This window comes from Rutilus rutilus, assembly GCF_951802725.1.
Source record: "Rutilus rutilus genome assembly, chromosome: 17".
Classification (NCBI taxonomy): domain Eukaryota; kingdom Metazoa; phylum Chordata; class Actinopteri; order Cypriniformes; family Leuciscidae; genus Rutilus; species Rutilus rutilus.
Genome location: NC_140230.1, coordinates 32,497,865 through 32,510,226, shown reverse-complemented (window position 1 = coordinate 32,510,226; position 12,362 = coordinate 32,497,865). Strand labels below are relative to the sequence as shown.

Sequence of the window (12,362 nt, the reverse complement as noted above, 5' to 3'; positions counted from 1 at the left end):
AGAACTCCATTATCTTTTCGAGCTGCCTATTCACAGTACGTGGGAGACTGAGAAAGTGCCGTGTGCCCCGTGACGACGTGCCAGTGTGTGCCATCTGTGAGAGAACCAGATTAGAGCAGCGTCACCGAGCTCTTAAGACCACTTCCATTTGTCAGTGCATCTCTCTTGGCTCGGGACCACAGACCGGCCCGATCCGTCTCACCCCGTCTCCATATGCTCATGTGCTGACTCTTACTGGCAGAGCAGAGGTCAACCGTCTCCCGGCAGGACCTCCTGCTCCACGCCGGCACATCTCCATGAAGAGCTGAAAGCATGAGACGTGACTGCTGTTTTTAGTGCTTGTTTCATGTACATGCCCGTAGGAGAGGAAAATCCCATGCGAGATCTCTATAATATCTCAATTGCTTCTCCTTGACAGCAGAGATTAAATTGATTGCAAATTAGCTTAAAATAATATTTTTCAGTTACACACTTCTCAGATTCGCCGACAGAGAAGACTATATTCCTCTAGAGAACTGTGCTCAGATTTTCCAAGATGCCAAAGACAGAGATTTTAAAGGGGTCCTATTATGCTTTTCCACTTTTTCAATTTGAGTTAGTGTGTAATGTTGCTGTTTGAGCTTAAAAAAAGATCTGCAAGGTTACAAAGCTCAAAGTCCACTCCAAAGGGAGACATTTTATTAAACAGAATCCACTTTTCAAGAACTACAATGAACGGCTCGTTTGGACTACAACGCGTTCTTTCGGATCTTGTGAAGTCATAATGTTCCTCATAAGTCAGTTCGGACATTTCATTTTCAAAGTACCACGATACTTACAAGTAATGCACTAAACATTGTCAGGTTCATGTTCATCTGTTTCAGATATGTTTATGGTTAAGTTTAAGTGGTACGTCATTTTCAAACACGATTTTAGCGACACTCACCGGACATTTAAATTCAGAACTGCCACGATATGTACAGTATAACCAACAATAAAACGTTACCAGATTCACATTATTAATCCGTTTCAGATAAAACTTTGAAAGTACTGCAAAACGTTCAAGATGCAACGTAATATCATTTTGGAGAAATGTTGCCACAGGCATGTTTTTCCAATGAGCCTAGGCTGCAAACGTGAGATGAAAACACATTTTTCTGAAGCGGCCAAGCCATTTTAGCTTGCTTCAACAAGTCTTTGAGCTCTTTCATCATGTGTTTCACAGACTCGTATCAGAGCGCTCTGCATCACAAGTGCAGTGCTGTACCAGGTGAGCTACTGAGTAAGTTTACTACGTTAGAAAAGCCATATGGAACTGGTTATGTGATGCCAAAGTCAAAATGTATTAGTTTACAAATCATGCACTACGGTAAAAGTGTTGTGAGGTCATACTGTGTAAGGAAAATAAGTCTTTATTTATCAATAATCTGTCCCTGTAATCATCATTTGTGTGAAAAATAATACAAGATGTTGATGTTTTACTGCCATGTTCATTCCAGCTGTAAACTGCACTGAATTGTATGGTGGGTTTTTGGAGTTTTCGCAAAAATGTAGGTAGAGCCATGATTTTTCAATGAGCCTATGTTGTTCATTTTATTGCTCTGTACCTTTACTGTACATCAATAATTGTCTCATACTCTGATTTCTCTGAAGGAGAAACATCTTGAAACTTCAATGACAGGCTTACTAGGAACCACATTAAATCTTTTGAGCTTTGAAATAGCAAATTCCTTTGGTTTGACACATAATGAGACATGACAAGATGACATCAATATGTTGCCGTATATCACATCATATCATCACTCCAATCACTTTCATTTTTCACAGACACAAAACCACCAAAACGAAAAACCTTTGATCCCAAGCAGTGATAAGAGAGCACACTGATGCTGGATGTCATGTCTACATAAGAAAGTGTTATATCTGCGATTCAAAAGCACTCATTTACATTGACTGTTTGAAATCATGCATGCAGATATCACAGGCTCAACAATATGGATTTTTTTCCTGCTGACCCTGTTGAGCCAATAGTAGATTGTTAAATGCCCTGCCAACATTTTTACTGGCCCCACGGCAAAAATGAATAACAAAACCGCATAAATGTTTTTATACCAGTCCATCTCTGCATATGCCATAAGTTTCTAGCAAAAGTTTGTGTTTTTTTAAGGATAAAAAAACCGCTAGTCGACAAACTGCTTTTGCTGGAGACTGCAGGCATATGCAAAGATGGACAGCTGTAAAACATTATACACTGACTGCTATTATTGTAAATCCACTGAATTATGAAATGTAATTTATTTCTGTGATGCAAAGCATCATTACTCCAGTCTTCAGTGTCACATGATCCTTCAGAAATCATTCTAATATGCTGCACAAGAAACATTTCTTATTATTATCAATGTTGAAAACAGTTGTGATGCTTCATGTTTTTGTGGGAAACATGTTTCATGGTTCTTTGATGAATAGAAAGTTCAAAAGAACTGAAATATAAATCTTTTGTAACATTATGAATGCATTTACTGTTACTTTTAATAGAGTTAATGCACCCTTGCTGAATATAAGTATTTTAAAATGATTAATGCCCCCAAACTTTTGAACAGTAAATATGTATCACATATATTATACATATAATAGTAGAAAAGTTTGCATGCTGTGTCTAATTGATATGTATTGATTTCACTGTACTTTGTGTTTACATCGAAAAAGACAGCACAAAAAACTACTTATTACACCTCACTTTTCAATACACTATCTAGTACATCATGAGAAACATGCAACCAGGGACTTTGCAAGACTTGAAAACATACACATGATCAACAAATGCAAAATGTAGTAGGATAGGAACACAGGGCTAGCATGTCCGTGGTACTTACATGGCACAGGGCGGCACCCCGTTCCCTTCAGGTTCGCAGGTCTGACTTTCCTCCAGGTCGGGGCACTCGGACCCTCCTCCGGTAGGAAGCCGGACCAGCTGTCTGCTGCGGGAGCGTGTGCCCTCAGGAACACTGGAGTCCGAGCAGGTCTTGGAGCACGAGCCCCACTTGCTCCATTCACTGACCACACAGTCTTTAGGCATCAGGCAGGACTGGTAGGTCTCCGGAAGACTCCAGTGAGGGCACTGGCTGATACAGGACAGAGGGGTAGAAAGACTGGTCAGTCAAAAATGACAAGATAATAATTATTTTACAGTTAACACCATATTTGTTTCATAGAAATAGAACAGAATAAATCATTTTTATAAGAGTGATATGTGTTACGTTGGCTTGGGTTTTGTTCGTGTTTGTGACTTTCATTTTGAAATTCTCGTAGTCTTGGTTCCTGCTTTTGTCATGTGATCATGTCTTGTACTGTTCTGTGTTCTGATTGGTTGATTGTCTTGATTGTTCACAGGTGTTTCTTGTTAGTCATTAGTTTTTGTGTGTATATATATATAGCCCTCATGTTAGCACTGTCTCTGGTCTAGCTTAGTCTGTGTAACCGCGTTCAGTTCAGTTCAGTTCAGTTCAGTTCAGTTCAGTTCAGTTCAGTTCAGTTCAGTTCAGTTCAGTTCAGTTCAGTTCAGTTCAGTTCAGTTCAGTTCAGTTCAGTTCCAAGTCAAGACAGGTCTTAGTTTAGGTTGTATTCAGTTCACATTTGTTAAATAAACTGCACTTGGGTTCTACACAAGTCGCCCCAGTGGACTTTCATTGCAATATAAGTCTAAACTATATTTATGTATTATATATTTATACCATGATACCACATTAAATTACACAAAAAAAAAATAACATTATAATGTACATATTTTTAAATTTTAGATTTAATAATAAAATGTTAAATTACATAAAATAAAATGACAAAAATCTAATATGATAATTTTAATATCATTAAATATGATAAATAATTACTTTATTTTATTATCCTATTTACTGAAACATTAGAACATTAGTATATTATTTTATTATAAAATAAAATACTATAACCTGAAAATGGTCAGCTTTCTTCTTAGTAGAATAGATGACTGTATTTAAAAGCTTACATGAGTTTAATATTATGCCATGTATTGTTGAAATGTTTGAAGAAATATGTAATGTATGGCATCTTTTGTTACAAACATTTTTTTCTGCATGTACAGTATCTCTTCTGTTCCTAATAAAAATAAGCAATACAAATAATAATAATAAAGAATATAAAATATAAAAACAGTGTAATTATTTAAATGTTTGTATGTTTTGAATGTTTTCAGTGTAACAGTTTAAATTATTCCTAAATAAAATAATCACAACAGCACTTTATCTTTGAATACTTTAATGATATGTTTTTTTTTTGTAACTTAATTCAATTCGCAGTTTAACAACAGCTTTTGTAAGTTTTTCAGTGGCCGGTAGCTTAACGCTGAGCAGTGTAAATGCAGCAGTTTCTCTTGGTCTCTTATTATCTCAGTAAGCAATGCAGCTGACGAGCTATTACAGATAATTACACACTGCTTCCTTTCCAGCGTAGCTTCATTTAGCAACTGCTCATTTAGGAGCCAAACTCACCTCAGGGCAGCACACAAACACACAAACTTCAAAGCTGGCACTGTTTTCCACCCACTTTAAACCTAGATTAAGATGTCTCGAAATCATTTAAAAAATCTGGCAACATAACGACACCATATTGCAGCACAATAGCTTTTCCTGAGGTATTAAACAGATAGCCATAGGTAAACTGTATTTGGCAGAAATGGAGAGTATGCCAGTCTGTTGATGGAATAGCGATTGTGGGCTACTGTCAAAATTGAGACTAGGACTGGGCATAAATGTGAAACAATTAATTAAGACAAGGAAGAACTAGATGTACCGCATGGCGGTACAAAATATGACCGCCGCTCAGGCCTGCACTGGCTTTCCACAAAAATAAATGACGTGGAGCAATTTGGCTGTATTGCGTGTTTATGTATATACCTAAAAAAAGTAGTAGTATGTGCATGTCTGTCTGTGTGTGTGTGTATGTGTGTGTGTTTGTGTGTGCGCATGTGTGTTTGTGTGTGTGTGTCTGTGCATGTGGATTTGTATGTGTGTGTATGGGTGTGTGTCTGTGCGTGTGGATGTCAGTGTGTGTGCATGCTTGCGTTTGTTTGTATTCCTGCATGTGTGTGTGTGACAGTATCATCCTAAACCAGCAACCCTTCGCTCAACAGCACCATCTACAGGCCGATGAGTGTACAGTCACTAAATGTGCACATAAATTAATTTATTTTATACCCCCCCATGGATGAAATTCTACGAAACTTAGCATACCCCCAGAGGATGTCAAGTTAATCATACACATGAAATATGGTGCAGTTCTGAACATCTCAACTGAAGATAGGGGCGATTAAAGCAGAATAATATTGCATTTTCATTTTTTATGGGAGGGGCGCAAATCACAAATGAGTGATTATGGGCTAGGTTGATGTGGGCCCTTAAGACCAACATACCATAAAAATTTCTTCATCCTCGGTTCCACGGTTCAAGTAGTTATTTAGGAAAAACTGCATTTTTTGGGTTTGGGGGGGCCCAGCGCGGGGGGGGGGAGTGGCCCCCGGGGACCAAACGAAATTTTTCCGTAAAAGTCTAGTGGGGCTACATGCCCACCAAATTTCATGTTCCCCGGTGTTTCGGTGTCCCTGGTATCGTTGACGGAAAATTCAGTAGATTGACGGGGAAAAAAAACTAAAAAACTTTGACAATCGATTATGGGCTAGGTTGATGTGGGCCCTTAAGACCAACGTACTTTGCAAATTTCTTCATCCTCGGTGCCACGGTTCAGGTAGTTATTTAGGGAAAACTGCATTTTTTGGGTTTGGGGGGGCCCAGCACGGGGGGGGAGTGGCCCCCGGGGACCAAACGAAATTTTTCCGTAAAAGTCTAGTGGGGCTACATGCTCACCAAATTTCATGTTCCCCGGTGTTTCGGTGTCCCTGGTATCGTTGACGGAAAATTCAGTAGATTGACAAAAAAAAAAAAAAAAAAAACTTTGACAATCCCTATATGACCGCTTTCACTAGCTACACTAGCGGCGGTCATAATAAGATTAATTTATTTACCAGCAGTGCAGCAGAACCAGGACAGTTAAAAAAAAAAATCAATATCTTAACAAATTGAAAATAGCCTTAAATAATGTAGTTACCAGCACACATCAAGCTGTTTGAACGAACAGTACCTGCTGCTTATAAAAGCGAATGAAATTATGACCATATCTTGTATTAGCAATCAGCCAGTGATTGGAACCAGCTGATAACAAAGAAGTTTCTTGAGTGTCAAATTGGTATCAAACTGTGTTGTTCTGCTGAAATGCGCATTGCCGCACTTCCCAATATTACTAACATTCATTGTTTTTAAGCACAGGGTAGCACATTTGGGTGAGCTTTTGTTTATGCTTGTTGATGGAATGAGGACACCAACATTTCCATTTAAATGAGAATGAGAATGATGTTTCTCCTTTAATGCAAGAATAACTCAATTGTGGGAATTCAGGAGAACCTCAGTGCAGCAGCAGGAGTATTATGAAGAAGTCCATCAAATCCTAAATAAAATTAGCAGGAAATTCTAAATTGAACAATGCGAATGTATGCATAACATTTAGGCAAGACACTTTCAGAGTCTGTGTAAAGTCACACACATAAAGAACTAGTACAACAGATGAGATCTTGCTAGATATTACAGTAAGATCTGTTGATCAAAAGAGACTGACAAGAGCAAAGTGATGAAACAGAATAAGAACGGTGTGTTTGGTTTGTTCGTGATCATCACAGAGCAGGTGCTTCAGAAAAACATCCACTTTCTTGAACTATAGCAAAACAAGTATTGATATTTCAGGAGCAAAAAGAAACAAGTCAAAGATTAATATTTATGTTCCTGGAGTATTTTTTTTGTGTGTGTGATTCCATTTAAATATATACTCTGCCATTCAAAAGTGCGGGGTTAGTAAGATTTGTTTTAAAGAAACTGATCCTTTTATTCAAGATGAATTATTCTGATGAAAAAAGTGACATTAAAGATATTTATAATGTTAGAAAATATTTCTTTTTTCAAATAAATGCTATTCTTCATCAATAGAATCCTGAAAATATGCATCACTGTTTTCACAAAAATATTAGGCAGCATTGATGATAATAAGAAATGTTTCTTGAGCAACAAATCAGCATATTAGAATGATTTCTGAACGATCATGTGACACTGAAGACTGGGGTAATGATGCTGAAAATTCTGCTTTGCATCACAGGAATAAATTACATTTAAAATATATTCAAATAGAAACCAGTTCATTTAAATTATGTTTCACAATATTGTTTTAATGTATTTTTAATTAAATGCAGTCTTGGAGGCATCCAAAAACATTTATAATCGTATACTAACCGCACACTTTTGAAAGTGTATCTCCAATTTCCTACCAAAAGCATTAGCCTAACATTAGCTACCAAATCTGCACGAGTTTATGAAACTAATTTCAAGAATGACCACACAGACTAAAAAGATCCTTTTTCTTAACTTGGATTTAAATTGAAACTAATCTGAGGGAACCGGAAGACTATTCCACAGTTTTGGCCCAACGATAGAAAAAGCGTGATGATCCCTGATGTTGGCCATTCAATTGTTTCTGTAAACGTAACATTACCTGGAGAAACCTCAGGCTAGAACAGTCTGAATGTTTTTCTTTCAAATATCAAAGGCCAAACACTGTACGCCCGAGATACACAACCTATAAGGCTGCACCACAACTTTTTAAATAACTACAAAACTCTTGAACATTTAATACTCGGTTGAAAGTGCTGGCACAGACTCCTGGCGTGTCACATAATCTGCTGCTGGGGAATATACAGTTGTCACTTCTACAGTTGAAAATAGACATCAAGCGTGGGAGTGCTTTGACAACACAGCGGAGACCCAGACGAGTCACGCAGCCGTCATCCTCTTACTGTCGGCGGCTGACGGAGAGCACACACACACACACACACACTCACCGGAATCCCTCGTTTTAGGACTCATTTAACCGCTATTAGCCTGAGAACCATTAGCACTACAACAAAAGAGATCCAGCTCAAGAGAAAGTAATAGGTAACGGATTCCCTTTTAACGCAGACATTAAAATGACCAGTGTTTGTGTAATATTAATGGATATGTAGAATGAGAAGCATAATATAAGCACATAAGTGTCTTATAAGAATTGACCACCTGTATTAGACACCATATTATATTATATTATATATATATTATAGAGAACATTTATGTGAGGGTCAATGGCATATAAGCCTGTTTCAATGGAAAACTGAATTGTGGTGTAACCATCAAGTAATATTTTCTTGAAATATTACTTGACTAGACTAGACTACTTGACTGTGACTATTGAGTGTGCACATCAATAATTATCAATTCATTATTATTTTTAGTTAATTAAAATTTTTTATTAATTAAAAATAATTAATAATCAACTTTATTCATTCATAAAAAAAAAATTTGTGCGCTGCACCACAACACATTTTACAACATGAACTAATGAAAATAAAAGATCTAAAGGAATATTAATAAATAATAATTAAGGAATTACAAACATAGAAAAGGTGTATGCATTTTTGAATACATTCATATGAGTGTTATTATTATTATTAATAATAATATTAATAATTGTAATAATGTATTAAAATAATTCATATTAACAATTATATTAATTAATTAATTAATTCAACATCATTAGGTTTTGGGGGAAGTCCCATCATGAGACGTTTAACAACCTGAACTAATGAAAAGAAAATATCAAAATTTAGAAATTAAAAACATGCTCGTCATAAAATAATCATTGTACAAATTAAAAATGGCATGTATTTTATGAAATTTATATTAATGTAGTCTAATTATTTCTTAATATTAATTTATTAATTTATTAATAATCATTACGTTTTTTTTTTTTTTGAAGAGTTACACCACAATATAATTATTTACAATCTGAAAGAATCAATTGAAAATATATAAATAAAAATAAGCAGTTATTTAGAAAAAAAAAGCATCCAAAGTCATTGTCATTCATTGTTCGAATTGCATTTTAAACCTATCAATAAATAGGACAAAAATATCAGAAAGTTGTTGACCAATGAATAAAAATGAGGCATTTAAGTTTACTGTGTTCACTGTCTTCATTCACTTAACTCTTATTTACCAAAGCGTCAAAAAAGAAGAAGAAGTAGTTACTTGGTAAATCAGTTATTTTAAGATTATAAGGTAGGCTACTGAACGGATTGCACTTCAATACTTCACAACCTCACTTTTATTCATGTCAAAATAATTCTGATGGGAAAAGTCACTAACCTGAGGGATACCGTACTTCTGTTTCGATGTACACAAACCACTTGCCGAGACTGGAAGCCTACTTCGATATCCCAGAGGTCATCCTCCAGTCGAGTCAGCCTGATGCGGTTCCTTTTGTTCTTGATAAGCTCGCGCATCTCCGGGTCTCTGTTTCCTTTCCTCTCTTTGCCTTTCCTCCGCCGGGCTTGTCGTACGGTGCGAGCAGCAGGGGTGACGGCGGAGGAGGTCGGGGTCAGAGGTGGTGGTGGAGGTAAAGAAGGCAGTTTGCACTCGCTCCAGCCGCCCACTCTCAGACTGAACACCGTCTCTCTGCCCTCGCAGGTCCTCGGCGCACACGTCTGGAACTCCGTCAGATTGGGGCAAGAAAGCCCACCGAAAAGCGGCGGCGCCACTATGGAGCGGACGCGGTTCTGCAGGCCCAGCCCGCAGGTCTTGGAGCACGTGGTCCAGGGGGTGAACTCGGTCACCACACAGTCTTGAGGGCAGGGAATGAGACAGGCCTGTTCCTGCCGGGGTTTGGGCTCAAAGTACTCACAGATGGAGTCGTCGGCCGCCGAGCCGTCCGCCCTGAGTGCACAGTTCACCCCCCGCGTCTGGATGCCCTCTTCGCCCTGCAAGCAAACACCTGTGCGGCCAGTCCGCAGCGATATGGGAACGCACTGGTTCCACGCGCCCCGCCGCCAGTCGTACAGGTCCTTGTGCCAGTCGCACACGCGGAAGCAGCTCTGCTGGTTGGCTGGTCGTGTGGACTGAAGGCAGTTTGTGGGAAGAGTCGTCCAGCCTTCCACATGAGCGCACCACACCGCTCGACTCTGACTCCCTCCTGGCCCGCACTCGCTGCCCATGCACCTGCCCCATGGACCTGAGGAAAACACCACATCAATTAGGGGAGACCGGGCACAGTTGCAAAACTTTTTGCATTTCTCTCAGTTACTCAGATACTATTTGGACTAGACCAACCAAATTTGTATTAAACTTCCATCTGTCTGCTAATTACCCATACCATTTAAAGATGATTACATATGACATACGTTCACTGTATTTATTTGAATGGAAGAAGCCAGATGTTGCAACTGACCCCATCCCAGGGGACAGTTGCAACACAACCATGGGACGGTTGCAGCAACATGTTAAAAATACCTTAAATTTCACTAATTAACTTTTGTCTCAATGAGCATAAAATTCTGAAAATATTAACTGTTTTAGGCCTACTATAATATTATAGTATTGTTTATTTATACAATAATATTATTGTAGCCTATTAATATATTTATTTATTCATATTTATCAAATAACAGTTATTGAGTTTATGTGTAGAACATAGATTCAGTGTGCAGGTGTTACAGATGCTATTCAATCTCTCCATATTTCAGTGTCAGACTATTTGCAATGCAACAAGCTTTTATTGAACATGCAATTTATAACTTGTTGCAACCGTCCCCATATCAGCCATGACAGAACATCATATGCCTGCTAGACACACTGACTTTGACACATGCTAACCATGTCACTTAGAAGTCAACAAAACAATAATTCAAACTAAGCAAGTTTTGATTAATTCATACAAAATGTCAGGCCAGTATGACAAAAAAAGAAAAAAAAAGAAATGTACTTTACATTTTAAAAATTTTACTTTCATACCGCCAAAACATAGTTTAATAAATGCAGCAGCAGATGTTGAATATGTCTACTGTCTTCTTGGTGGGAGGAGGGTCTAACTGTGCATGTGCAGTATGAGTGTCATCACTCTAGCTTGTTTCTGATTGGAGAAAAATGACATGTTGCAACAATCCCCTGTCTCCCTACTGCAAAGTCTAAAAGCAAATGCAACATAATTATGCCGCCTCATAAGATGTTTTGAAGATCATGCCATAATGCGCTGTGAAGTTGATTTGATATATTCTGCATTATTGTAAATGTATCTTATTGTCATTTCTGTGATTTGTTTTTGAAAGAAGTCTCTTATGTTCACCAAGGTTTTATTAGATCAAAAATACATAGTAAAACAGTAATATTCTGAAATATTATTACAATCCAAATGAACTGTTTTCTATTTGAATATATATTTTTAAATGTAATTTATTCCTGTGATGCAAAGCTTATTTTACAGCATCATTACTCCAGTCTTCAGTGTCACATGATCCTTCAGAAATCATTCTAATATGCTGATTTGCTGCTCAGGAAACATTTCTGATTATTTTCAATGTTGAAAACAGTTGCTTAATATTTTTGTGGAAATCATGATACATTTCTTTTTTAGGATTATTTCTATTTTTATTTATTTATTCATTTAAATACACCTGTTTAAATACAGAAAAGTATACATTAAATTAGATGGATCCTATTTTTACGCTTATTAGACTGCCACTTTACACAGTCATGCTAACGGCAAACTCCTCTGTGAAGAGCTATTTGGGAGTTGGTGCCGTTATGCGCAACATTACAAATCATTGGTATCATGAGGTGCCAAACTGAGTTCAGATGCTGCTGGAAAGTGGCCCACTAAGTGTTGGGACGGAGGTTTACACACTTTTAAATTTGAATAGGTTCACTTTTGTACCTGACTGATCCTTAAGGTGATAATCCGAGTGTGGGCCTAATTAAACTATTTGGCTGTGAGGCAATTAGAAAGTCAAAATGAGTTAATCGGTACGTGCTGCTACCGCTGACAGCATGGCGGTAATGAACTTCAAACTCTAAATGGAGAACGGGAAGAGAAGCAGCAGCGAGAGCCTTGTGGGCTCTCATTTTTTGATAACGACAAATGCAACAAAGTGACGGAATTGTTACCAAACATACTAAACAGAATGTGATCTTAAAGAATTAATGCTAACCATCAGGCAATGACAAGGTTATGCATCAAGGAAATATTTTGAATTGATATTTTATGTTCATATATTGCAACTTGTTAGCAAACTATTTTTTTAAACACACAGCAGCTTCAAAATTCACATTTGAGGCTCAACTTTTCTTTTTTCTTTTTCTTTTTTATATAACATATGGTAATGTTGGACCTTAATTAAAAAAAATTGAAGATTTGATGTGAGAATAAGTAAGTCTATCAAAGTGAGTTTCTAA

At 37.3% G+C, this 12,362-nt stretch overlaps 1 protein-coding gene across 2 annotated transcripts in view; it reads right to left on the bottom strand.

The window, feature by feature from the left end:
* The window catches only part of thsd7ab (thrombospondin, type I, domain containing 7Ab), a 117,021-nt gene that overhangs the window by 65,921 nt on the left and 38,738 nt on the right, over positions 1-12,362 (bottom strand). For both annotated transcript variants that reach the window (XM_084435529.1, XM_084435530.1), the window contains exons 2-3: positions 9,285-10,146; positions 2,853-3,101 (exon numbers count right to left, since the gene is read on the bottom strand). In XM_084435529.1, the coding sequence (XP_084291655.1) occupies positions 2,853-3,101; positions 9,285-10,146 (1,111 nt within the window). The remainder of the gene's footprint in view (positions 1-2,852; positions 3,102-9,284; positions 10,147-12,362) is intronic.